The sequence below is a fragment of the Pithys albifrons genome, chromosome 5 (genome assembly GCF_047495875.1).
Source record: "Pithys albifrons albifrons isolate INPA30051 chromosome 5, PitAlb_v1, whole genome shotgun sequence".
Classification (NCBI taxonomy): domain Eukaryota; kingdom Metazoa; phylum Chordata; class Aves; order Passeriformes; family Thamnophilidae; genus Pithys; species Pithys albifrons.
This window is the reverse complement of record NC_092462.1, coordinates 11,909,277-11,937,267: the sequence shown is the minus strand read 5'-3', so window position 1 is coordinate 11,937,267 and position 27,991 is coordinate 11,909,277. Positions and strand designations below refer to the sequence as shown.

The window sequence follows — 27,991 nt, the reverse complement described above, 5'->3', positions numbered from 1 at the left end:
CTAAATCAGGTCAAAGGAACTATAGTAACTACTAATTATAGTAACTTTATCATATCAAGACAAAAACCCCTCCAAACCCCCAAAACAAACCAACCCCAACCCCAGAACCACATCCAAATGCTCTAACAATTCCAAAGGGCTTTTATCAGGCTCAGCCATAATCTATTCAAAATGAGAGCCAAAATGGTCCCTGGCAGCCCACAGTAGCTGTTACTAGCAGGATACTACACTGCTAACAACTCCTAAGTATTGCTGAGGAGTAATCCGGAGTCTTCGCTTCTAACCCTTTGCATGTAGACCCTAAATAAAGAGGTGGGAGCTTGCATTTAATGACACAAAAAGCCCCAAACCAAACAAAAAACCCCTGAGATCTTTCCATGTAGTTCACACCAAATAAGAATCCAATATAATTAATTTCTGAACACTTCAAAACAAGCACTTGAGGACACTGCCTTCCTTCCTCATTAGGGTTAACTAAACATCATTTCTTACAGACTTCCATGGAAACTCTGATGGGAAAATACTACCTTTGTGTGTGAACTAACTTCTTGCCAGGCACAAGAAGATCTGTTAGAATCCTTATGAATTAATGTATTTCTGCTGGTTTATAATGTATGACTGCTTTTGCTAGTACCTTACATTCTGCTACTACCATGGGCACCATGAGCTGGTGACTGAAATTTTATTGTTTGTTTTAATATACAGCTGAACTTTAACAAAACAAAGTTTCTTTTACATTATGCAGTTTATTTCAACTACATTATGAGAATGCCCAAGTTACTCACATCTTTAAAAAACTTAATCCATCAAAAATTCTTATCTATATTAATAAATTTCATATTAAGGAAGAATTATTAAATATTTTTAGGTGGCAATATACACTTAGCAAATATTCTATAAACAGAGGTTATACCACTCTGGCTTGGAACATGAGAACTATAAAAGTTTGCAAAAATCATCTGTATATCATTCTGCAGATTTGATACCTGCATTCAAAAGTAAAACAAGTCACATCAATTACCACTTGTTCTATGAGTATTCTATTTTAAAATGTCTCTTAAAAATAAATTACTGTAACCAATGCCTAAAGTGAACAGGTGACCATCCATGTAACAAGATCAACTAAAATAAATAATTTACAATAAAAATTGTTGCTAGCACAAAATCATCATACAAAAACAATTATTGCATTTAGCTCTGCACAGAAAAAAATACCTTTTCTCATAGCAACATGAACTGCTATAGATGCTACATCTACACTATCATCCTCTTTTAGCTGAAAAATGTAAACAGCTGATTTTGTGCTAGAGCTGCAAAAGTACTATAATTCATTTAAAAAAATATTTAGAGTAAGTTTATCGCCAACTAATACTAATTTCTAAGAAACTTCAAATCTTAAGGATCTTCACCTGAAAATCAGTTGGCCAACTTGTAATTTCACTTTTATTTTCAATTGGAAACACCAGCTAACTCCTCACAGATAGGATTTCTCCTTAAAAAAAAAACGGAATCAAGGAACTTCAGGATGGTTAAAGAGGTCAGAGAATTGAAACAGGAGGTTAAGTAGCAATGAGTCCCCCTTTTTCCTTCAAAGCTCAGGAACTTGCATGCTGTCAGGCCCACTGAAGTGGCCCACCAAAGGTTACCATCTAGAGCTGCAAATACCAGCCAGAAATCACTCAGTCCTTTCGTACTCTTCTTTTGCGCACTGATTGCAGTGGATGATCTCCTGTACCTTCATCAGCTTCCTTCCTCTGAACAAAAAAAAATTTCAGCATTAGAGTTTTAAACCTATTTTAATTTAATTATTGAAGCTGGCATGCTACTTTATTCCTCTACCTGAACCCCCAGTCATGTTATCACTAAATGCAACACTGAATTGATAGGGCATTTTTTTCAACAATACTAACCTAATGATAAATAAAGTGGGTAGAAGACTTTTCCTTTCTTATTCAGAAAGAAGAGAACAGTACCTCTAAACCGATGTCAGAAATTTCGTTTTGCCCACGTATTCACTGGTTTAAAAGCAGTGACTTTTAAATTAATTTAGCAACTTCAAGTGCATCTTATGCTAATTTTAATTTCCACTTCTGAAGCAAGAAGAATTTAAAACATTCTAATCTAATTGTCCCCTTTGGAGAGCTACAGATAAAGCAAGATGTTCTTAAATGGGATGTGGTGTTCCCAGTGTAAGAGCAATAAGCTTACAGAGGCATATAAAAAGCTTCTCTAATGTGAACTCCCTTCTCAGGAGTGCAGACAATGCATTGCTTCCTCACTTCTCTGCATCACCTAATGGCAAACACCTCATTCAGAAGGAACAGCTCACAGAATGTGGCCCAGCCTGAGTGAGGACATGGTGTACATGACATCTCCCAACTAGGTCACCAGCTCACTCATGACAGAAACTCGTAGGTGCTGACAAGACTGGGAGGAAAGCAAGCTGTGGCCTCGCTGTGATACTGGGTAATTGGCACAGACACAGTCACATCTTAATACTTTCACCAAGAGTCCCATGAAACCCAATAGGGTTCACCTGATACTGTATTCCTAAGTAAATGTACAAGGAAAAAAACTTCAATAGGAACAAGAAGTACTAAATAAGGGGTAATTAATGAAAATTTTAGTACTGCAACATGCAGTCCAGTTTCCTACAGTTTTACATTAAAATCAGTTAACATTACAGTAACAACTCCCCTAATCTGGGAAGGGACTCATTGAGGGAATGACAAGCACAAGATGGATCTAAGGCATTTCAGATACACTGAATTCTAAATAAGGGATAATGAGTAGTTGATGACAAAGAAAAATGCATGCAAATTCCATTCTACAGTGTTATGTTATTAAAAACATTTGTAGATTATCTGGGTGATGGGATTAATCCTGCAGAAGGAAAATTAAACTGAAGGTGCTGAATTGAAACACAGTAACATCATTTTGCCTAAAACCAGATATAGGATTAAAAAACCCCTAAAGATAACTGAAACTTTAAGGTTTTTCTAAGTCTCACAAAAATGCTATTCTCTTAGAAGAACATGTTCCATCAATTAAGTAGCACAATGAAGACTGACATCTACTGCAGTATCCAAATTTTCAAGACTTGCAATTCATTTAATAGCTTGTTAAAAACTATACTCCTGTAAAAACATTTCATGTATAGAGACATGCATGACCACTCCTACACTATACCTGCATTTATACAGAGCATTTGAGATGTCAAACTCAAATGAAAACACATTTCCACCTCAAGATTTTTTTTATGGATCAAGAGAAGAAAAACATACATTTGTTGCAGGTAACTAGGCTTAGTTAGAAGTATGTCAGGTAAGGGCTAGGAGAAAATAGGGAACAAACCACAAACTCACCTCATCTTCTGAATCAGATTTGTTTGACATATCACCTTCTTCTTGACTTGCATCTGCAACGTCATTTTCTTCTTCATCTGCAACTTCTTCTTCATCATCAATATCTTCACCACCTTCACCCTCATCTTCTGCAGAAGAAGTTAATTTTACTTTGTAAGCAGAACGGTATTAAAAATGCACTATATCCAGACACACTAGTAAGGAAAATAATCCAGTTTCAGTCTTAGAATGAACTGCTTGTTTAAAATAAACCATAAAAGCATCTCTGATACAGTGAGTAGAATTCTCACAAATTAGTAGAAAGGGATCATTTTGAGATTTAATAACCAATTTTAATGGCTCGAACTTCACCTCTTTTCACAGTAGCCCCTGTTACTGACTGAAAGGACTTGATTCACTTTAAGTCCAAGTATTGTATTGGATGGTTTTGAGACCAGAGCCCAAAACAGGACAACTCAGGCATCCCAAATCTAACTTAAGTTCTGACTTGGATAGGAAAGTAAAATATTGCAGTTACCAGTTATCCAGCAAGGAGGACACCCACATCTTAAGAGAACTCCTGTTTCCAGCAGGGAATTCTTCTGGCATACTGTTTTGGTTGGGGGATAAGCAGCCCAGTACTTCCCCTTTCTTATGCATTATTGCAATGCAGTAGCTAGTCAGAAAAGCACTGTACTCCCCTCAGCTCTCTCAAGATATGTCCAGCTTGCACTACTAGTGCACTAGGACACTTTGCAATACTCTCTATCATGAGTAAACAAGAAATCTTACCTAAATCTGCTCGAAAGGATACACAATGGCATTCTACAACTTGACAGTCTGCCAGTGCCTCAACTAAAAACAGTAATGAAGGAGTGCTCAATTCTATCCTTTTCAGGTCATGCCTACATCTCATAAGCACTACTTCAGTGTGCAAAACAACAACAAAAAACTCCACAACCCTCACAAAGCCCACTTCCATCTCTCAGTTCTTACTGTTGCATCGCAGTAAAACTGAAACAAAAGTATCCATATAAATTCATAAGGCAAGATGTGACTCTTGATTCTTGGAGCTGAAAATCTAGAAATACCTATTTTATTAAAATATTTGAGACTTTTGTAGAAGTACCAAAAAACTTCACCTGCAGTATAGCTATAAATTGAGCCAAACAGAGCTTCCCTTATAATTATGAAATAAAATTCATTTTCCCAGCTGTCAAAATACCTGGTACATGTCAACAATAGTATCTTTCTACTTTTGTTATCAAAAGGAGAAATATGACTAAAAAGTGGAGATCGTGGTTTAAGAAAGATGCAGACAAAGATTTCTGTTCTAAAATATGTTCTTAACAGAAGAGCTCAGCAGAAATTCACAAAGCCTTTGCTCATATTCTAAGGAAGAGATTAAAAATGGTAAATGATGCAAATCCAGCTCTTCCCATAAGTACTAATTTCAATAAAGGGGGAAAAAAAACCAAAACAAACAAAAAAACTTTATACATCATAAGTTGTAAAAGCCAGAACTGGACAACTATACTATGTAAAATTATTAATTTTAATAGTAATTTAAACAGTATTTCATAGAAATAAATTTATAACTTGACAAATAAGGTTCAGACTGTGCCCCTGAAATTTCATTTTGTGGCAACACACTTTTACTTCCTGAAATAGTTTTCTAGAGGGCAAGGAACTCAAGGAGACAAAGCAGACAAGTAGATAAGTCAAAAACACACCATTTTTTAGCAGTGTCACAAAAATTAACATAGAACAAAGTAAATCCCATGGACAATGCCCTTCAAGAAGTACTCTGCCAGCAACTCATTCTCACTGGAGTCAAAGAAATCTCCAAGTGTTTCTAAACTTTGCTATTGTGCCACACTTTCTTTTTCTTTCTTTTTTTAGTGGTCCCAAGATAAAATGTGGATCTCAAGTCACTCAGTATTACACAGCTCAAACCCCATTACTTTCAATTCCAAAAAAACAGAGAAGATAATGAGTATTAAGGAACTGTAAAAATTATAAGGAGCCAAAAGAGACTAGCAGAAAATATTTATGACTACAGATACCACAGGGAGAATGGGAGAGGAAACTCGCATCTGCATGTGATGGAAGCTGGCACCCACCAACTTGAAGTTCTACCATCAACAAGGAAGCAGAGGGAAGAAACCAGATAGGAAAGATCATTTGCAGGTCCTGGCACAAATTACTCCCCTTTCCCAGTACCTGAAAAAGAAGCCTCCCTTCCCATCTTCTTTATAAGCTCTCTTTTTGTCTCTTCCATTTCTCTTCTCTCTGTAGCAAAAAGAACCAGGAAAAGGAGACAGAAGAAAAATCCTCTAATGCTTTCAGATAAGAGGAGGCAACAGATAGAAAGACAGTGATAGAAAAAAAGGGAAGCTTTCAACCTGCAAATGTAAATGGTGCAGAAGCTAAGCATTCTTCTTAGAGAAAGAAACTGTGAAGTTGTATGACAGCAAAGTGTAATCCTTCCCTCTGAAGCACAGAAATTACTTGAAAACCTTGGAATAGTCATACCAAAGCTAGCTAGGTTAGTTTTACTCAGTGTTCAGTTTAGTAACTAAAAGTAAGGGTCTAAAATAGAACCTACCTTTGCAACACCATGAACAGTTGTTCCAAGTAGAATTTTAAGAAGTTATGGGAGCTAAACAGTGTTCCTGCCTAGACCTTATTTCTAACATTGAAACATACACTTTAACATAGCATTTATTAACTGATGTGTTGTAATTAATTAAATTGACTGCCTTAAAGAAGAATAATGGAATTGAGGTATCTCAGCCTTGCAATAGCAGCATATTAGGTACAAACCATATCTATGATCTGCATCAAGACTGGGTAGAATAAAACAGTCTGTAATTCAGGAGTAAAGAACAGGCAGAGTAGAGTAAGATCAAAAGGAAAATGCAGGAAGATACAAGGATGAAATGATGTACCTACACTTTATGCTAATGTAAACAATAGCATAACAAAATAATTAACTGCCTGGGTGAGGCTCTGGAATAGCAAGGCAGACAGTAGGGACTAACTCTGGTGTGGCAAGCACTGTGACAACAATGTACTTAATTCTGTCAGTACTGGCATGGGAATAGCTGATGCTCAGAAAACTTTCAAGTCATCCAGACAGAAGCCATCAACACTCATAGAATGTGGTGCAGAGACAGACAAACACCGCCAAGTTTTAGTCAGTAATACAAAGTGATGTCAGTACCAAGGAAAAAAATAAACCAAGAATGTCTGCTTGGTTTCTAATTATCCATGCCAGTCTCTTGTCATTTTCTTTGTTCTTATCAAGGAAGAGAGAAGCAAGAGGCAAACTCTTGCAGAGTTCTGAAGCTAAAAATTTCCTCATGAAAGTCAAGATAAATGCACTCTAAGTCAGGTGATTTGCTTTTATTCAATATATAGACTGAGGGAAGTGCTAACAGCACATCAAAGCCATAGCTGAAAAGAACTAGTAATCTTTGATACAGTAATACAAGATTTTATCCTTGAATGCCAAAGTGCAGCTCAACCTACTGAATCATTGATTTCTCACTTGGGCAGCAGGACAGGCCTGTGCAGATGTGCAATGTGTTGCCAAAAAGCAACACAAAGGACGCAGCAAACATCAGTATTTCAAGTGTTTTCAGGCTTTAACAAGAGTGACTACAATTAGTGATCAGCAGAATAGTTCAAGGTACAACTCCCATGGAGAAGTAAGCAGAAAGGCTTATGTTAAAGATTAAAGGTAACAACAATGTGACTTTCACTACTTCAGGTATTTATATCTGAACAACTAAAATTTGTTCAATATATGAAATATTTAGAAGGGATAAAATATACATCACTGTCTACAAACATTAAAAAGACTGCTGGAAGCACATTCACGTCTCTAAAGTGAAAAGACACTGAGTAGAGCCTGACTTTCTGCTTGTATTTATCAAAGTGCTATTAGCCATGGGATTCCACTTGCTGGAGGTTGTCAAAGAGGAAAAAAGACTCAGAGCAAGGCAGATTTCATATATTCTAACATAACTGGCTGTAATTATTGGCAATACAATCCATGTATGAGTTCTATTCATGTCTTTGTATTTAACCAAACTGCAAGCTGACACAGTCATCTTACCATCTTCAGCAGGATCTTCATTTTCTTTTTCTTCTTCTATTTCATCATCTTCAAACTCCTCTCCCTCTTGTTTAAATTCTCCTTTTCTAATTTGCTTACATACATCAGTTTTTTTGAAGTCATATTCATCTGTTTTCTACAACAAAAATCGATTTACATTTCAACTCAAGAGTTAAACACAACAGCCACTGCAAGTCAAGTAACACCAATGGCACATTAAAAATACGTATTGTTGTGCAGGTGTTGTGCAGAGTTTTCAAATAAAGTATTAAGAATAAAACCAAATAAAAATAGAATAAATTTCTCTAACCTTTGCTGGCCAGCAGAACAACACACCTAGACCAACAGGGAGAGCTAAAGTCAAGACGTAAAGAACCCAGAGCCATGGGTGGTCTTCTGCAGCAGTCACCAGTTGACTAAACATACCAGGCTGTATTAAAAAAAATAGTAAGTCTATGAAGTGTACTCTATAAATTTATATTGCCCAAAGAAAGCCTTTCTTTACCTTTGCTTTTTAATGACTAACACAATATTGCATTTCAATGCTAGTAAAGTAACAACTCCACAGATTGCAAATAAATAGCAGGTGCTAAGTAAGAAGGAACAGATGTACTACAAACATACTAGACTGGCCATGACTCAGCTTTGTAAAGTGACATTTAGAGGCTTGGCAACCTCACACTTTACACTCTTCACAGCTACTCTATTTTTCCTGCATGCTGTGCTAACTCAGCTGAAAACTCCCAAAGCATCAAAAACCTCAGGGCAGCAGCCAGTCTCCTGAGGAGCAATGCTGGCTCCACCTGCACTAAGCAACTAAGGAATTTCAAGACACACAGTGGAGCGAGGAGAGTCTAAGGAAATTTTTTGCCATTGTGTGTACAGGTATAGATAAAGGTTCAGACATAAACCCAAAGGTTTTGGAAATGGGCAGGGTTGTGGGAGGAGATGGCATTCCTGATTGCATGGCCAGTTGTGCTGTTGCTACTTGCTCATGCTGTGACAAAAGCAGCTGTCAGGAATCGGCCATATTTGCCACCAACCCATCAATTCTCTCCCAAAACTGCAGCCTGCTCTTGCCACTCAAAGAAAACAAAGGACTGTTAGAAACAAGAGTGCAGACAGCCACTAGAGGGGCTCATGATCCCGTGTGGCAGGGCAGGTCCTTCTCACAGCACAGGGAAGAGATAGGGAAAACCAGAGGCTGGCTAAGCACAGCACACAAACAAAATGTGGATGCACAGGAACAAAGTGAAGAACAAACAGAACAGATGCAGCTCCATAAACATACATGCAATATTTTCAGAGCTGCATAATACACATCTAAGCAGCCAAAGCTCTAAAATTATTAAACAGAAACAAAGACTAGACTATTTATACAGTCCTCATGGGAGGGAAGCATCTCAAGAACATACATCATGGATACAGCCACAAGCTAAGATGGGGGCAAGAGGGAGAAGAAAAAAAAATGGTCTTTGAGTGTAAGGAACTCAGCTTTCATTTGCAGTCAGGTACTGAATTTCAAGTATCATTATGAATAGCAGAAGACTTAACATGAAGCCAATTTCTCACTAGGTGTTTAAGTAAAATGTAGTACAGTTTTAATTTCAAGAAGATATTGATCTGGGAAAAGTAAAAAGCCAAACTATCAGAGTTACTCAGCAAGATTATTAATTGCAGACAAATTATTATTCTGTCAGCATTAATTGCTAGAGAACTCTTCCAACAGCACAGCTTTCTCATTACTTTCTGCTGTCAAGAACGAAGTAAAGTTTATACCTCATTAGCACTTGCTACTAATTTCTTCAAGCCCCAGCCATCTGCTGCCCAACGATCTGCTACTTCTTTATCTGAACAGATGATGAAGTTATCAAAGTAGATATCAGATGTCATAGACCACAGTTCTAAACCAATAGCACTGACAGTGGTCATCTTGAATGGGTGAAGATCTTCAAAATAGTCTGGGTTTGGTATTTTCCGAGGGCTCCAGATTCCCTGTTAATGGAAAAAAATGTAAACCTATAGCTCACCAAAAAAACCAGCTGTGAAAGAAATTTTAAAATATTTAGAACTTCACAACTATGTTAAATGCATTATTTAAAAAGACAAGCAGTAAAGTTTAACCTGCCTAAAACCAGAACTGGAAATGGCCTAAGGATTTTGGTAGATGGGTCTCAATTTCATGATTTAGGGCAGATCTTGTCTGTCCATACAGATTACACTGTGGTTACAGCAATAACTGACTGTTCAGAGAAATGTTAGGGAAAATTTGTTAGGGAAAAATTTAGAAAAGGAAAACTCAGCCTTACGACATCTGTGCAAATTGGAGACAAATTTTGTTTGCAAACCTGCTTGGGATCTTAAGCTCAAAGAAATCACTCAAGTATTCCCCAGCCATAACTAATACAAAGTAACTCTCTTTAATATGCAACTGATTACCTCTTAGATCTGAAGGGGAGGAAGGGAAAGTAATTATCTCAATGAATGCATCCTCTAAAATTGAACTAGTAAGTCAATCTGCTTACTGAAAGGCTGAATTTTTTTTACTATAAAAAGACAGTTTATTCAAAAGACTCATAGTTAAAGCTCAGTGTAACTCAGAATACAATTCTACAGAGCATATTAAATAAATGGTAGGGGTGCAAATCATACAAAAAGCAACTTTAAACAGACAAATTGTTTTAATACATGAAGCATTACTATTTTCCAGCATACTCTAAAGAAAAAAAAAAGCAAATTAAAATGCAAAAAACTCAAAATGTTTAGTGAGGATATCAACTCATTCTACAATATAAATACACTGTAAAAAAGTCTAAATAAATATACTACTTTGACTTGCTTGCTGTGTTGAACTCTGTACCTCTTCACAATGACCTACACTTTGGCTATTACCTGAAAGTTGGGATTATCTATCATAGGAGCTCTCCATTTTCCTTTATACTTGGGGTTATTCTTCATGGGACGCACCCACTGCCCACAACCAGGTGCAGTCTCACATTTTGGATTAGGGATCTGTGGGGCTTCCCACTCCCCATCCATTTCTTCGTCCCTAGAGAGAAAAAAAGAAATTACAAACAACTGATTTAAGATGGGACAAGGTCTGAAACACTGGTAGTCTGAAGTTAGGATCCAAACACATTTTGCTGTAACAATCTCTGAACTCTGACCAGCTCACAGAACTTTACCCAACAGTAGGAACACTTTTTTTAAGGAGTGCTACCTTTTTTTTTTAAAGGTTACATGTTCATAACTACCACACCATGACTGACCCCAGTTACATTCCTGCATCTGCAGCAGCTTTAAACACCTCTCTCTAGGGTGCTTACAGATTGCTTTGAGACTACTATATTATGACTTCCAGACATCACCTTTAACTGTAGAAAATTCTTTCAAAGGTTCTTCACATTCTGTTTTTGCTTATATATCTTCAGAAAACAAAAAGCAATGTACATGTTCATGGTTTTATAGAAGCAGTCCCACAAACCAACAAATATTTGGCCATACCTTAAACATTCCAACTTATTGCCTCAAAAAACGATGAGATTTGGATTGAGCTCCACAACCAATAATCTGCCACAGAGAACAGGTCTTACCTACAAGACACATGAACAACCTACACTTACCAATCCTTTGGTTTTTTTGCATTAGGGTCTGGAATATATTGTGGTTCATCATCAAGCCATCCCTCAGGCTTAACAGCATCAGGATCTTCTATTTTGGAAGGTTCGTCTTCATCCCTTCAATTACAGACTTATGTTAGAAAATACAGCAGCCTGACTTTGAATTCTCCTCAGAGGACTGTAACTGGCATGAAAGGGATGATTTTCAAAGACACAACAGAACTAGGCTCACTGATCATGAGCACTAGACATCCAATTATCTATTTATAAATATCTGAATAACATTTACATTGTTTCAAAGTACTATTTAGTCCAGAAACTGCTGACATCAACTGGCAGGTGTCAGTCAAGTCTTTCCACTGAGTTTTTCCCTACCCTTCCTGAGCTGCTGCATGAACAGTGGTACATAAATAATGAAGTAGAAATCACTGAATGTAAATTAAGACTACATGGTGGAAAAAACACTTGCTTCTTATTCAGGTGTAGCAATCTTAGTTATCAATTGCAACCACAGAGGGTACAAAATCAGCAAAAATCAATTTTTTTTTCTCTCCTTAGAAGATGACCAGATCCTTATATTCACCTTAATTATGTTTTCAAACTTCAGTGCTTTTAGTGAAACATATTCCAGTTGTCATTGGCAAATAAAACCCCCAAATAAAACCAGTCAAATCTTTCAAGTAAATAGCCTGTATGTAAAAGGCATTGTAAAGATAAAAATATTCTTCTTACCAGTCATCTGGTTTGACAGCATTTGGATCAGGTATTTTTGGTCTCTCATCCCAATCATCAGGCTTCTTATCACTAGGATCCTCTATTTCCTTGGAAGGGTTTACTGGAGGAACCATATTCTCAAGAAGACTTCCTTTACTGACAACCGTTTGGTCAATCAGCATTTCAAATGTATCATCTGGTTTTAGCACTATAGTGAAGAAATTTGTATTAAAGAAAAGAGGGAGCCATTCATTTTATAAATATCTTTAACCAAAGCTATATAAGAAGCACAGACTCAGTCAAATAACAGCAAACAAGATCCTTGCTAGCAGAGCAGGAGAAAAACTCTTCACTCAGATACTGGATCTGGACACAAAAAGTTGCCCTCGAGGGATGTATGACCAGAACCAGACTCCCCAGAAGGAAACTTCTAGAAAATTCAACTGCTGAAACACATCCAAAGACTTTCTAAGAGACTTTTAAAAAACATACCACTTGGCCAAAATTCTGCTTTTTATTTAAAAAGCACAGACAATGAAAGACAAATCTCTGCCCTAAAAGGGATCTTGCTACTAAATTACTATCTCACAGTTGCAAACATGGAAACACAAGAATTGTGCCAGCAACACAGCTGAAGGATGAAAGAAGTATCTTCTCTCAGATTCAAACCTCTAACAGCCATTTCCCTCAAATGCCAAATACAAAAAATTCTCTTCAAATGTTTAAGTTACCAAGTGTGAGTAACTGAGTATCTGAGAAGCCAAGGTCACAGAACTGAGCAGTGTCACACTCAGATGCATCCAGATCCAATTCTAATAAGCACTTACAAATCTACACACTGGTTAACTAGTATATTCAACTGTCTATTCAACACAACAAAGATTATTAAGTAAAAGTAAATACTATTCCACTTCTATGACAGTTCTCTGAAGATGGGTATGAAAACCAGAGTAACAGTCTTGGAACAGTTTGATAATATCTAACGAAGATCTTGCAGCCTTAAAGTTTTCAAAAGTATTAAAATATTCATAAATGCAAAAATGAAACCCCCATATCACCCTTAGTTAAAATACAAGGAACTAATTTTTAAACTTCTGTTATCAGTCTCATTAGAATTACAAAGCTCTGTGGAGTCTATTTTAAAAATTATAACAGAATTAATGCAATCTCAGTTTAGAATCCTGAATTTCTAAAACCAGCCCAAGTACAGGAATGCATGAATTCCTTTATTATGAGTTTCCTATTATCTAAAAGTGCAAGTTTGTTATGGCACACTACAGCAGTCTATTTTAAAATCCACTAAATTTTCCCATGGCACAGCATTTGAACGTGCCTTCTATTATTTTTATTATTAAATGGAAGTTCATAAGTACAGTTAATTTGGCTGGATTTGCAACATGCCACAGATTACCCCATTCTTCTCTGATTTTTTACCTTCTGAGCAAGAATGAAAAAAGGGAGGAAATGAACTGAACTTTCATCTCTGATATGCTGTTCACTGGTGCTGGGAGAGTTATCACATGAATTAAAACGAGCCCCCATTCACTCACCTTAAGAGGACATGCTGACCTCTCTATTCATGCACACTCTGCACATGCAGGTGTCTGTGAAAACCCTTCACAGGTGGGGGACAGTGGTGTGTGACATCCTGCAGATTTAACTGAATTCCCGTGAACTCCTGACACCTTCCTAGAATACTGGACAGTTGCATGTCTTACTAACTTTCTCATTAAAAATATTTTTACCATAATAAATACTGAAGGCATTAATCATTTCTTTATGCTAATGGCTGGCCAGGGCTGGTATGTTCTTTTTACAGTAACTGAATATTAAAAAGCAGCATTTGAAAGCCACTTTTGTCCTGCAGTTAAGCTCAGTCATTAAACCACTTAAGCCCAGTTATTAAATCATTTAAAGCCAAGTCATTAAGCAACCACCCTTCAGAATTGAGACTATTACAAACAAAAATGCAGACTCAATTACAAAACTTCAGCAGACAGAAACACATTTTAAATTTATCCTTTCCAAACTTGTAAGAATTAAGCAATACCAAGAGTATACAGATGTGTTTTCTTGTCCAAATAGAACTTTTTTAGGTCTACGTCAGGTCGCTCCGCGTGTTTTTCATCATATTCTCCAGTTTTAGGATTCTTATGTCTGAAGATAAAGTGTAGTTTGTAATCTTCTCCACATTTATCTGGTCCAAACATAATAGTGTAAGGTGTTTTGTCAAAAAAGTATTCCTGTAGAAGCAAGAAAGCTGAGCATGTGTTATACTGGACATTTTACAAAGTCACTTTCAGTAGCTCTTTTCCTTGGCATACAGCACAGTTATCTTTTTCTAAAAGGCAAATGAAAAGTAGTAGGAAAAGTCATGAAAGGAACAGAACAGTCCTCAGTCCACCTGCTGGGTGCTCTCTGTTCTCAGGGAACAGACTAACTCTTTTAGTCTCTTCAAGGAAGATGAATTTGTTTAGACTTTATCTTTACGTTAAGTAGAAACGCCTGTCACAAATCAAAACACCCAAGTGTGTTTATAGCTCTACAAAAATTATACTAAAAGATAGAAGGGAACAAGTTGCTGTCCTTCATAATAACTGTATTTTCCAATAAAGATAAAAGACAGGAGTTTAATACCCAGTGTTTTATCAGCACTTTTTTCTCTTCACATTAAGCAACAGCAACAAATAACCCTGCAAATATCAGATATAGTTATTCTCCTCCAAGAGTATGTTGCATTAAGCTGTTCAGCTACGTCAGTACCTTTCAACTATTTAAATATTTTCCGTATTTGGAATAACCTGCATGTGCTGTGTAGTTAAAAATCTGTTTCACGAGTTATGAGTTAAGACCCTGTGGCTTCTATTAATACAAAGTCAGACTAAACAGATATAGAAGTCCTTTATCCTGGACCTAAGGCATGGAGAATCAAGTTATTCCTCAAATGAACAACTCAACGCAAATGGTAACAAAGAGGACATACCAGATTCAAGTCATCGCTGCTGGAGAGAAGTTTAATATATGCACCACCACAGTCAATGCCTTTCTGAAAATTCACTTCATATCTGGGCAATGAGAAAGTGAGAAAGAAACCATTCCAAGTATGAGAAAAATACGAATTAACTTCTACTCTAGAGTTCTAATTATGAATACATTAAGACTGTATTAGTCACTACTGTCAAAAGGTTTTAATTGCCACACAAGCTAATACAGCAGGGATGTTTGTCAAAGAACACCAGTTGGTATCACCAGTAAGAAGAGTTTCAAGGTAGTATCAACCAACATGCAAGTGTCAAAATGAAGTGGAAGTGGACAAGAGTTCTATAAAGTTTGGCCATCCTGAAACTGTCCACATGACACACTGAATTTAGCCAGAGAAATTATCTGGATATGTCTGTAAGTACAACAAAGGAAGCCCGAATATAACAAAAAAGTAGTCCTGTTGCCATGGTGATTAGCACATCATCACTAATATGCTATAAGATATTCAGGGCTCAAGTTGTTTTTACAGAGCTGCACAGAAGTATTTTGTGGAAAAACACCATAGTCAAACTACATGATTTAGGTCTTTCAGAGCAAGGCCAAAAATCAATTAGCTTTTTCAGCAAATCTTGTAAAATATTAGATTTCTGTCCAAAAGTATTTCAAAATAGTTTAAATATCACTTTTAAACACTTGTACTACAATCTTAATTTATTATTCAATCACTCATACTTACAGTTCTGATAGCTCTGGATACAATAGGTCAATGACATATGGAAGTCAGTATTTTTTTTACAGGGGTTCACATTATTTTCTTGACTTAAAGATTTTAATAATAAACATTAAGTAAAAAGTCAGAGGGATTACTCACTGAACAATCAAAGGTTGGTTATCAAAAACAAATGGTTTTGTTAGCATTGCTGATATTGCATGATGCTTTGCCACCGATTTTAATACTAATCCTCTGTCTCCAGGCACTGTGTTTTCTTTCAGCTCTTCTACTTCCCATCTTCCTAAAACACAGACACAGAGAGTCTTTGAAAAAAAAATGCAGGCTGAAGAAATCACAGCCTTGTTGAAAGCAGAGTTAACAACTAATAAAGACTAGTTGCCCAAGCAGGGAAAAAATCTTGACATCTGATGTCAAAGATACTATTTCTCGCTCTTCTCAAATTTACAGAAGTCTACAAGAAAACTTTGGTGATGTAGATCTGTATGTTCAGACTGTAGTTTCTTACAATGGCTGGAGGAACATAAAATATTTCTCCAGATTTTAGATTTACTCCTACCATCATCACATAAAAAGCATTAGTCACAAGGCACTGTGTAAGCCAGAGACCTGCAACGCTCCTTCTCTTCTGCTTATACAACATTAAAATCTTTGGGTCAAATCTAATCATAGGACAGATGAACTTCCCCCTCCCCCCTCCCAAGGATCTTTCCAAGAATTATCAGATTTGATCTTAAAGTCAAACAAACAAGCCTACAGCTTAAAAAAGAGAAGATTATATATTTATATATTCTTCAAGTTTGGGAGGAATACAGTTGAATACACATGTGGCCAATATTTAAAGGACAAGATTTCTAAAAGGGCAGTTTTATTTTCTCAGAGATTGACGGCACAAGATTCACTGGGGTTTGTTCCAGGAAGGAACACAGCACAAACCCCCTACTTTTGCAATTCACTGTAGTCTTGAAAAATGCCTGGGTCAATGTCAAAGCAGAAAAAAAAGTCACGAGTTCTCAAGCAGATATTTTAGAGAAGGCTCGTTAATTGTGAAGTGCCAATGAAACGGCTGTTTACTGTTATTCAACTGAAGTATGATATGTGAAAAGTTCTTAAGGAAGGGCAGGTATGTATGTCAGAAAGAAATTCTTCATTTCCTCTAGTCTGCTAAATAGAAGAGAGGAAAATTCTCTCTCTTTTAAGTAGTATTCCTTCCTGCAAACTAAGGCCAAGCAATAATGGTTACCACTTTCTACTGACATTAATTGATTTCATTCGACACAAGAGCAGTAGCAAATAGTTTCCTTTTCCAACAGAAACTTTTCTCCCTACTCCCCTTGAAGTAAATTCAGGTTCCAAAATTATTGCCACAGATTCCCACATCTGTCAAACAGTTTAAAATTTCATTTAAGCAGCCAATTTTAGACTAGGAATTCACAAGTCAAGTGCAAATTCCGATGGTTAAACCATCAAAACATCTTTTTCATTATTGCCTTCCAAATTTGTTTTAGACTGCTGAAAGACTAAACTGTACAAGGACCACTGGAGAGCCCCAAATTTAAGTACAGACAATATGAAGAAGTACTTTAAAGAAAAAGATCATTCACTTTAACTTTCCTGTTTCAAAGGAAACACCAGGAGACCAACCCATGAACCAGCAGGACATACAGAGCAAGATGGAACACGCTGCTTTAGAAACCTGTTTAACAACTGAAATTGAAGTGGTAAATCTCTCTGACAGGATTTCAAAGAGAATGGTTCTCAAGAAGCAACATTCATAGACAAACAATACTGAATACTCAGATGCCAGAGAGTATTCTAGTATTAGCCATTACAATAGATTGTTGGGATGACTTAACAAAGTTGTCTTCACACTAAGTAGCCCAATGAGCAACATTTTGCATCTCAGTTTCAGGGTAACAGCCCTTATACAAACTAACATTTTTGACCTGTGCCATCCATCTAGATTTTCTTAAGTTCTGTGTAAAGGGTAGTTATTTCTCAAAGAGCAACAGAACATCACAAACTATATAAAGGTGGTAAACATTAAAACTGCTCACCATCATATTTAGCAATATTACCATCCATTTCTTCTTTCTTGGTTTTAGACAACACCCACCTAAAACAAAGAGTGTACTGGTCATTGAACTATCTGTGCAAAGCTGTGTTGTTTAACCAGCTTTTGTTTCTAGGCTGTGAACCTGTAATAATGATTTTGACAGTCAGCATCATGGAACATGAAAAGAAAAATTAAAGTAGATTAGTCCAATATGGCATTTCGAAATATTTTCTAAAAATGCAAGTAAATATATAATTGTAACTCTAAAGTAGTTCAATTCCTGAATTATTTGATTCTGAATAAACTTCAGTTTTATATAGAAGCTGAGTTTGGCAGAATATAAGAATATTATGTAAATACATAATGTACACAGAAAATAGCAAGTTTCATATATAAAACCTTCAATATGATAAGGAAAGACAAAAAAGTCCCCCAAAAGAACCGTAACTTTATCTGACAGTGACACTACACGTGCACAGCAGAGGACAAAAGGAATAGTGAGTGTCCAAATGACAAATGCAATTATAGACTGAACAGATTCCAAGTGTTCTGCACACAGAGGATCCAACAGGGCAAACACTCCTCATCTCCTCAATACTATGGGCAAGGCAAACTCAGCTTATCAAATGGATGTTACCAAAAAGATATGCACAGTCTACACACAAAGTGTTCATTTGGAAAGGAAAAAAAAGGAAAAGGGCAGCCCACCCTCATCAGAACAGACAGTGGTTCTATCCTGAGCCATGCACAGGAATATATTAAGCCAACAGTGTTGCTGAACTCTTCATTGTATCAACTACAATAATACATTCTCATCAGGAATTCTGTAAAGAACTATTTTCATTCATTCTGAACTATCCTCTGCAGGGAGTATTTCAGGGATGAACACTGTATCTCTGCAGCTTGAATTTCAGTCACATTTGTTCAGGGTTAACAGAGATGCTGGAAAAGCTTCACAGTATGGATAGCAAACTATTCTTGGACCATCAGGACAGAGACCAATGAGGAAACAAAACATCTCTACAAGTCACACAAAACATATTCAAGGTGCATTCTCAAAAAAGCTCCTCTATTCTGGTGATTTACCTTGTCAATTTATAGGTACTCTTTTCCACAGTTTTAGGGAAGAAAGGCAACATGCTGCTTACTTTCTCATAAATCTTTCTTTCACACTCATTACTCTTATGTAAATTAAGTACAGATAGACCAAAAAATGCCAAGCAATGTAGCTAAAGCTTAGAATATTAGATTTAGTGGGAAGACAACTAATCTTTGACCAGATCTCAAAAAGCCAGAAATTGGGATGAATGTCTCTCAAGTATCACTCAAGTACCTCAGTTAAGTCTTTGCATCTGTTAATCAAGGTTCTCAGTGGTTTGTTTCACTTTTTTTAACAACCATTATCACCTCTGCTATTTAATAATTTTTCCTCTCATCTCGGGTACTGCTTTTGCACTTAACATTTAGGAGTGATCACATCATCAAGACAAGTGACACACTGAAGACTAGAGCTTGCCAACTTATTTTCCTTCTATATTTGGTCTAAATATTCAACAAAACAAGAAAATAGAAAAGAGCACAATGTGAGTAGTAACAGACTAATGTTCAGTGGCTGGTAACTCTACAGAAGAGAACAGTTTAGAAACAACTGGGAAACAGGACTAGGACTCAATCCTACAAAAGTTACTGCATCTGCTACCATGTGATTTTGTCTAAGTTCAAATCATGCACCCTCAACAGACAAGTGTCTTATGATGGTATAATCCCACTCCTGCTGTAGTTTGATCTCAGTTTTCACACAGGAATTAAAAAGTGGGCAGCTTTAAGTTCTACTAAATGAAAGTATCACATGGCATTTCCTTTCACCTCTCTGTCTGGCTCTTCCCATTTTGTTCCATCAATTTTATTAACATATGAAAACACTTTTTGTCATGATTCTTCACAAATAAAGAGATGGGTCTTTTGCTCAAAAGCATCCAAATGTACAGGAGAAATAAACTAATACAAAGATCTGATTTTCCATTAAAAACAGAGGCTTAAATTCACATTTTAAAAGCTGTTCTCATAGCAATAAAATACTCCAACATCACACCAGCTCTTACTAAAGAGATTTTTACCATATTCAGATTCTACCTGGATGCACATTCACTTACCCTGAGCCACTGACACCATGCTAACCTGGCTTGATTCTTTTTGCTTTTCAAAAAAACCAAAACTCTGTGATCATGCAGACCACATTTACATGGTATGCATTTGGTTTGTCCTTGAGGTTCTAAACCCTGTACACCTGAGCTGGAAAGAGGACTGAATGTCAGCTTGTTTTCTAACTAAAAGTAGTAAGTCTATTCCAGAAATAGAAAGTAACAATTACATTCTTTCTTACTGACAGTGCATTGGTGGCAACTGCAGCTCACAATACACGGAATTTCACTGAACATCACAAGTCACACTCTGTAGCAGCTGCACCTGAGATTGCCACACTGTCATAAGGACACTTCCAAGATACAAACAAGACAAAAATTTCTGGCTTAAGAATTGTTGAGGTAAATCTGAACATTTTTCTAAAATTTCAATACAGTAAGGACTACCTAGGCACACTTCAGTAGTCTCATAAATACCTAATTCCTCTTGAGTATGGGAAACAATAAAATAAATTAATAAAAATCTGCTAAAAAGTCTTTCCCAATCAAGATTTCATCTATAATGGTGAAGGTGCTGCCTTCTTACACATACTAAGATCATGTGAAAAGGAGGAAAGGGTTTGCTACTGAAGTACTAGTTAAACTCAACTGCTAAATCTTTATATTATTTTCCTTTACATCCATCAAATCAGAGTTTATTAAAAGCTTCCTTAAAACACACACAAAAAAAGGCCACTTATCTCAAATGTTTGTTAAATATCCTGCTTAACATTATGATGTATCTGGGGCAAGCAGTAACAGCTTTCCCAATTCTAAGCCCTGTAAAAATTGATTTATATAAGGATACTAAGAGAAAAATGAATACAAAATAAGTCCTGCCACTGTAAGTTAAACGGGACAATGTAAAAGTTTGTGATTTTAAGGCATAAGCTTACCCAGACAATCCTCCATCAAAGGTTTCTGTAAAATAGACTTCCCCAGTTGGCTTTGGAGTCTGGTACACAACCTAAGGGACATGTACAGATATATAAGTTAAAATTTTTCATTTGAAATGCACCACCATACCTACAGAAGTGATCCATCCAGGCAGACCAACAGATTTTGTTCATTAGAAATATCTAACAGCATAAAATCCCTTCCTCACCACCCCCATTTCACATCTGTGCATTTTATAAGTTGTTCAAAGCTCTTAACTAAACCTTTGTTACATCTTCTGTATAACAAAACCCCATAAAATCTACTGAACTTGCACCAATTCTCTCCTTCCTCCCTATTTCTTTCTTGACATGTTTTCTGTGCTTCTCTTTTTACTCTCTACTCAGCACATTACAATTGGGCTACACAACAGAAAGCTGAAAAATTAATTTATTAATATTGCTTACATCTATTTGCATCTATTTTGAAGTACAGCACAACAAAAGAAGAAAGATTTTCTGAGAGCAAAGACAATGTCAAAAGGCAGCTGTGACTGATGGAATCCAGAAACTGCCCTGAAGTCAAAATCAGTAAGATCAAGATGCTTTCAGCTTTCTTGTCTAGAAAAACTGTGTTAGGCCTTTCTGCAAAAGGTTCTGTATCTGGATTGAAATAAACCCCTTTTTATGACTATCCACTGCAGGCAGGAGATTTTACTTTGGCATAAGAGAATCACTCTTGAAGTTTGCCCTGTATGAAAAACTCAGACCCCACAGGGTTTGACACCCACTCAGTTGTCAACTGCCAGTTAACTCACTCTTTCTAAAATGGATTTGTCCACCAATTTCTCACAGTTATAACTATGTATCTTGTATTATTCAGGCTTAACTAAAGACTTTTGTAATCTTACCTCTATGGAAGGTTTATCTTTTTCAACCTCAGCTTCTTGGGACTGCATGTCAAAATCCTCCCCTTCCACATCTGCATCCAGACTGTCTTCATTTTCAGTTTCTGCAGTCACTGAGCTGATTATCAGGACACCCAAGCACAGCCAGTCCCACTGGAAACGCATCTTGGTTATCTGAAGAACTGAAAGTTTTGAATTTTAAATATTGTTGCAAAGATATTATCAATACTATTTCAATTTTACCCCAGACTTTACCTACAAGAGAAAAAACCACATTAAAATAATAAGAAATAACTATCAGAAATTGTTGTCACTATAATATTTTAGCAAAGTGCTACACCTTAATTTTACTACAGAGCCCTGACTCAGACTTTTTTTTCCTTCTTGATGTCCCTGTGGAAGTGCTTGTAGCCTGTTCCCTTACCTTGCCAAATCTAGCAAGAATTTGACTGCAGTATATAAGCTTTAAGAAGTAGAGAAGACTGCTTTTATTTTTCTCATTCTTTAACAATTTAAACAGGTAATCACATTGAATCAGTCTCCACAGTGTAGCAGTTAAGTAACATCCTGTTCATTATGGAAAATAAAATTTATAGATTTAGGATGTACTGCCAGAATTCTGCATTTGTTTTTGCCTCCCCTTCCAATGACTGTGTTGAGTGCAGGCCTTAGATCAACTCCAGCCCAGCTGTGTCAAAAGAAAGTATAAGATCATTTCAGAAAATATTTTCTGTTTCAAAATTTTCCAATGATTTTAAAGCTTAAGTCAGTTAAAGCAAAAGTTCAAGCTTAAATACAAATACATGTCTAATTTCAGGGAAACCTGGAAATCCTTAATCTCTGTAAGTAGGAATGTCAATAGCAGACAACTGCCCCAGGCTCTCAGTGTAACCTGCTGTGAAAAAGAAAAGATTGTTGCCCAGCATTTTTTGCTGCACATCTGTAAGACACACAAATTCAGTTTTATGTTGGATTATCCAGTCGTTTGGAGAGTGCAGTGTCAAGCACACACCTATGCCAGTTTCCTCAAGTGTCTTGCAAAAATGCTTCCTTCTGAAATTGTTTTTTGTCTGAATTTGGGAAGAGAACAAGGACAGATTCCAGATACTTCTGCACAGGTGTTTATTCTTTGGGTCTTATTAACTTCTATTCACAGTAAGCTTAAAAATAACGACAAATACTGATTTTTACTTTGCTATTATATAACATTCTCAAACTGTGCATTACTTTTAGCCAGTACTGGTCATACTAAACACTCTGCTGCTGAGGTGCTTTCTGCACCTGAGAAAGCAGCCACCCTCTCAGTTAAATCACCACTCTAGAGATTACACTGTTTACCTCTGCAACTCTAAATATCCCAGCAATTCTAGATACTATTTTAAACTGGAAGGGTGAGTCTCTTTCTTTCTTCCTGGATTTATTAGATTTGCCAAGCAATTCAAATATTAGAATTGCACCAATAGTTATTCATCACTCAATTTTAACATATGAAAATTCTATCAAGCAACACATATGAAGTTCAAACAGTATCAGGGCTAAAAAAAACCTCTCATCCCAGCATGATCATGCTTCAATATATGAAAAGAAAAAAGGAATAAGGAAAAAAAATAAGATCTATTAGCTTAATATTGACTGCACTGATATTTAGAGCCAAACCCCAGCAATATCATAAGGAAATGTTTCACACATCAGTCCTACGTCAATATTAGGAAATAGTCAAAGAATCAAAAGCCTTTCTTTTGGGGGCTAACACCTGTTTTCCACAAAACTGCATTAATCACACTACTGTTCTTTTTTTATTCCCACACTACTGTTCTTTTTTTTATTCCCACACTATTATCCTCAATCCCTGCCATTCTCTGTGGTGACTTTACAACCTTGCTTCAGGATGCCAGGCCTGTGGTTCCTTCTGTTCTCAGTTATTAACAGAGTGATACATATCAACAGCCATCTGCAAATTTTACTGTGTTTTTTAAAAAAAAATTAAAGACTACAGATATTGTTAACTCACAGATTTTCTTGACCAATTCTAAAACTTGAAACAATCTTGCCCTGATGATTTGAAGTCATTCAGTTTATCATGACGAATATTCAGTTTTATGGTATATTTTTGAACAACTCTGCCTGAAGGGTATCACACTTAGCTTTAACTCCTCCACTTTCTGGTTTCTTAATCACTGTATTAGAAGAAACAGTCTCAGAATTTCAAATCAGCACCTTCTGGGGCTTCTTAGCTCCCATAGATTAAGCAGATATCAGACTTGCATTTCTAGCATAAAGCTTGCCTACCTTACATTAACTAGTTTGTCATGCAGGTGGTCTCCTCCTCTTCTCCTAAAGCAGATGAAGAGACACATCTCTTTTTGTCAATACATTTCAGGTGTATTTTGTGTATGATCTAAAATGCTTTTCACTCATGTAGCTGGAATTTTATTGTAATCAGCTCCCTCCACTTTTGTTCCATACACAAACTAACAAGGGCATCCAAGAAATCAGACCAGAACTCATCTTTCTACACAGCTCCCTTTCAAAACTCCTGATGCTTTCACTTCCTTCACACTGAGTCCCACCACTATTTCCTGGTCCTGGTCTAGAACTTTACCCTAATTTCATTCAATCTGCAATAAGATCTCTCAGTTCTTCGTTCAACAAGAGAAGGTCCATTTTAACTCTTGATCTTTTGATAAACTCTTAGAATAATCCCAGAGACACCAAAATACATTACCAAGACCAACTGCAGTCCTCACTCGATTGCCAGGCAAAGATGGTATTAAATCTTTTATGAATTCTGCCAGCACTACAGTCTTAAAATGTAAAAAAAAGCAAGAGGTTTTGGTCTCAAAACAGAACTTCACACTACACATTTAATCTTCTTTAAAACCTATTGAACTTTCCTAGTTCATAGAATCATAGAATCAATTGGGTTGGAAAAGACCTCCAAGATCATCAAGTCCAACCCTTGGTCCAACTCCAGTCCCTTTACCAGATCATGGCACTCAGTGCCACGGCCAATCTCAGTTTAAAAACCTCCAGGGATGGGGAATCCACCCCCTCTCTGGGTAGCCCATGGAGTTAACACACAAAGACCTATGAAAAGCTTTTCTTACTCTTTCTTCAAGGTGATGATAAAACCAAGCCAAAGGACCCTCACTGTTCAAAGTTCCTCAGTAGAACAAGGCAAGTTCTCCCAGCCTGTGGCTCTCACACAAACTCCAAACATGTTTACTGGCACTTCTGCCTAAACACCAAAGATCAATGACTTCCAAACTGTCCTTCAGGCAGCTACTGCAAATAGGTAATTGCAAAACCACACATCTCGGCAGCATTTGTCAGAATCACAGAATATTCTGAGTTGGAACAGACCCACAAGGATCATTGAGTTCCAAGTCTTAAGTGAATGGCCTCTACAGGAATCAAACAATACCCTTGGCATTATCAGGTCCATGCTCCAACCAGGTGAGCTGATCTCAGGGTTAGTTCATTAAGGAATGCCAATAGCTCTGCATGACCCAGGAGAGCTCTGGATAGCTGTCTTCATTCTGAAAATCTATATTCATAGAAACTGAGACACAGGAATCTATCCTGTAATAACTGCACCCCAAATAAGGATTCCCAGTCTCCAATCTCTAGCTGTCTCTAAATAAACACATTGACAATTCTATCAGTATATGTAAGTTCATACCTGTAATTTTAACCTTCATTTTTGCACAGCTTGGTCACTTTTTCCCATGGGCAATGACAGCAGTGCTATGTCCCTACAGTGCTACCCATCAGAAGGGACATTTGAACCAGCAGCACCATTGCAAAGCACTCCTGGACCAGCAACAGTCCTGCAACATCAGCAGAACATGCACCTGAAGTAACAAGTGCTGGTGTTTCTGAGACACACACCAATATTTAGGAAAGGCAACAGACATAAACTGAATGCATATTCTGACTGGATATTGGAATTTTTTCCCCCATGAGGACAGACAAGCTGTATTACAGGCTGCCTAGGCTCAGTGCTTGGGATCATCCACACACTGCAGATAAAGCTCTGAGCAAGCTGACACAGTAGAGTCCTCCTGGGGTTCCTTCCCACCTGAATGATTTGTTTTCTGCAGATGGTTGGATGGTGCAAGTCAGTCAATCTTCAGACCACTACTCTGCTGCATATTCTGCACACACCATTAAGGTAGCAGTACCATTTTTTCATTTGACACAGAACTAAACACTGACCAGGATCTTTTAGATTATTGGCAACTTTTCTTTGGACTTTGAAGAGGGTTTATGCCTTTTTCATGCATCTCTCAGTGTTCTGCATTCTCCAGTAGAAAGGGAATAGGTCAGCAATTAACAGCCTCTCTCACTCAGATGTCTAAAGCTCCTCCATGCAGTATCAACACATGGACTTTTTGTAGCGCCAAATATCAATTCCATCTATGGCTACAAAAAGTGGAGGGGTTTTTTTTCCCCACTCCTTCTTCCACCTATAACCATGTGCTGCCTTATCCCTCCCCCGAACTGCTGCATGGGCACCAACCTGACCAAAGACAACATCCAGCTGAAACTGCTCCGTGAAAAGCACTCAAGAATTCTTACACAACTTTTTATTTTTCCTTTATTTGGTGTGAAAGCCGCACTTTCCCCTCATTTGCTGAAGAGTTAAAACACACTGGACTGCACTGGATGCCGAATGTGTAGCTCAGCAGCCAGTCCATCTGCAATGCTGCACTCCAGAAGGTGCCTGCTCGAGGTATTTTGTTGCTACAGCCTAAAACCTCCAGGAAGACGTTATTTAAATAAAAATAGAAGTTTGGGTTCGGACAGCGCCCAACACGAACCCGCTTTTCGGGATACCTCGCAGGGAGAACCAGGGCCGCAGGCAGAGCCGCGGAGAGGCCGCGCTGCCCCTGCTCGGGCCCGGGGCCAGGCCCGCAAACGGCCCCCGCGGCGGGATGTCCGCGCTGCCCCCGCTCCGCCCTGGGGACCCGCCGCCTCCCCTGGGGCCGAGGGGAGCCCCCGGTGCGGGAGCCGAGGGGAGCCGCCGGGGAGCAGGCCAGGGAACGGCGGCCGTCCCCTCCCATCTCCGCACGGGGCCCGCACGCACCTCCCGCCGCCGCTGCGGGCCTGGGCGCCGCCGCTCCCCGCGCCCTCGTTACCAAGCACCGTCACGACACGACGCCGCTCCTCTGCCCGCGGCGAGCGGCTGCAGGCGCTCCCGGCGCTGCCCGGCCCGCAGAGGTCGGCTACGGGCGGCGGGATGGGGATGAGGATCGGGATGGGGATGAGGATCGGGATGGGGATGAGGATCGGGGCCGGGCCGCTCGTCCCGGGGATGCGGGAGCGGAGCAGGTGCCGCCGCTCGCGCCGCGCCGCCCCGAGCCGGCCAATCGCGGCGCAGCGCGCCCCGCCCCGCCCCGCCCACCCCGCGCGCGGAGGCGCGGCCGAGACTCCGTGGAGCGCGTGCGGGGGCGCGGGAGACGGTCAGGGAGATACACCAATCAGAGGCGCCTCACCAAGAGCGGAGATCCAATGGCGGCTCGGTCCGCCGCTACCGGCCCGCCCCCCACGCCGTGCCCCAGCCAATCGCGCGCAGCAGCGGCCCGGCCCCGCCCCTGGCAATGGGTGCCCCTGACAGTGGCGGGGCTGCCATGGCCGCGGCCCGCGGGCCGGAGCGGGAACCCCCTCAGCACAGACAGCGCTCCTCTGCTACCAACAACCGCACAGTAACAAGACTCCTTATTACAGGTGGAGACTCGGTTTGACGAGCCAACATACGGCATCGCTGAGCAGAGTGCTAACCAAAGCAGCAAAGCCCCGTCCCTCGCTCCCCTCTGTAAAGGATACAAATATTCGCGTGCCCCCTTTCAAAAGTCCCTCAAAAGATCTAAGGCAAGAATGGAGGCACGCCATCCAGAGAAATAACTGCTCCAGTGAAAATCAAAATGGGTTGAATAATCCATTGATAATATCGAATAAGCTTGGAAAACCTGCTTTCTCTCCACACAGGCATTTAACCTCATTAGGTCCAGGTACAATGAGCCTGAGGTGGTCAATGTTTTTGAGACTGTTTTAAACAACATGGAAGTATTGAATTAAAATTTCCATTCGAAGAAGCCTGGTGATCAAGTATAGAATCTGAAACTGCTTTCACAGTTGGTTTTTTTTCACTTTTCCCACTTTGGTTTTATAGGTTGCAAGCACAACACCTGGAGTTCAAACCCTGCCAGCTGTAAGGTTGGAGGAAGATCCTTATTCCCTGGATTCCTGAGCTGAAGCTTCTGAGTCTCGGCAGCCTTTAATGTGGCTCACCATGAAAGAAACCTCTGCACTCCCTAAAGCACAGCAAAGAACCAGGACTAGGCAAAATTTCACTTTAAAGGTTCACATGCAAGCATTCACTATTTAGGATGTCAACTAAAACCTCATTTACATCAGAGTGAGAAGCGTATTCTGTGATTTCAAAGGCTGTGTAAC

At 38.5% G+C, this 27,991-nt stretch overlaps 1 protein-coding gene across 3 annotated transcripts; it reads right to left on the bottom strand.

Moving 5' to 3' along the window:
• Positions 1-202: 202 nt before the first annotated feature.
• On the bottom strand, positions 203-26,708 carry CLGN (calmegin). 3 transcript variants are annotated; one of them, XM_071555711.1, is made up of 16 exons: positions 26,622-26,708; positions 21,536-21,714; positions 20,646-20,716; positions 17,571-17,629; positions 15,655-15,796; positions 14,785-14,866; positions 13,852-14,044; positions 11,820-12,009; positions 11,091-11,204; positions 10,360-10,516; positions 9,247-9,462; positions 7,778-7,897; positions 7,468-7,603; positions 5,568-5,636; positions 3,366-3,493; positions 203-1,754 (listed from the first exon to the last, which is right to left on the bottom strand). In XM_071555711.1, the coding sequence occupies exons 2-16, from the start codon at positions 21,695-21,697 to the stop codon at positions 1,680-1,682; spliced, it is 1,914 nt and encodes a 637-aa protein (XP_071411812.1). In that variant the 5' UTR covers positions 21,698-21,714; positions 26,622-26,708; the 3' UTR covers positions 203-1,679. The 3 variants fall into 3 exon arrangements, with proteins under 3 accessions (XP_071411812.1, XP_071411813.1, XP_071411814.1); XM_071555712.1 differs by lacking the exon at positions 26,622-26,708 and adding an exon at positions 23,822-23,854; XM_071555713.1 differs by lacking the exon at positions 5,568-5,636.
• Between the last annotated feature and the right edge of the window lie 1,283 nt (positions 26,709-27,991).

What these genes read in the sequence shown, in the direction of transcription:
- CLGN (XM_071555711.1), bottom strand. Translation starts at nt 21,697, where the DNA reads ATGCGTTTCCAGTGGGACTGGCTGTGCTTGGGTGTCCTGATAATCAGC. An exon ending in GCAGCGATGACTTGAATCTG is followed by an intron (nt 14,045 to 14,784) that starts GTATGTCCTCTT and finishes TTGCTTCTACAG; the next exon opens with GAATACTTTTTTGACAAAAC. An exon ending in AACACATCTGTATACTCTTG is followed by an intron (nt 12,010 to 13,851) that starts GTATTGCTTAAT and finishes TCTTCACTATAG; the next exon opens with TGCTAAAACCAGATGATACA.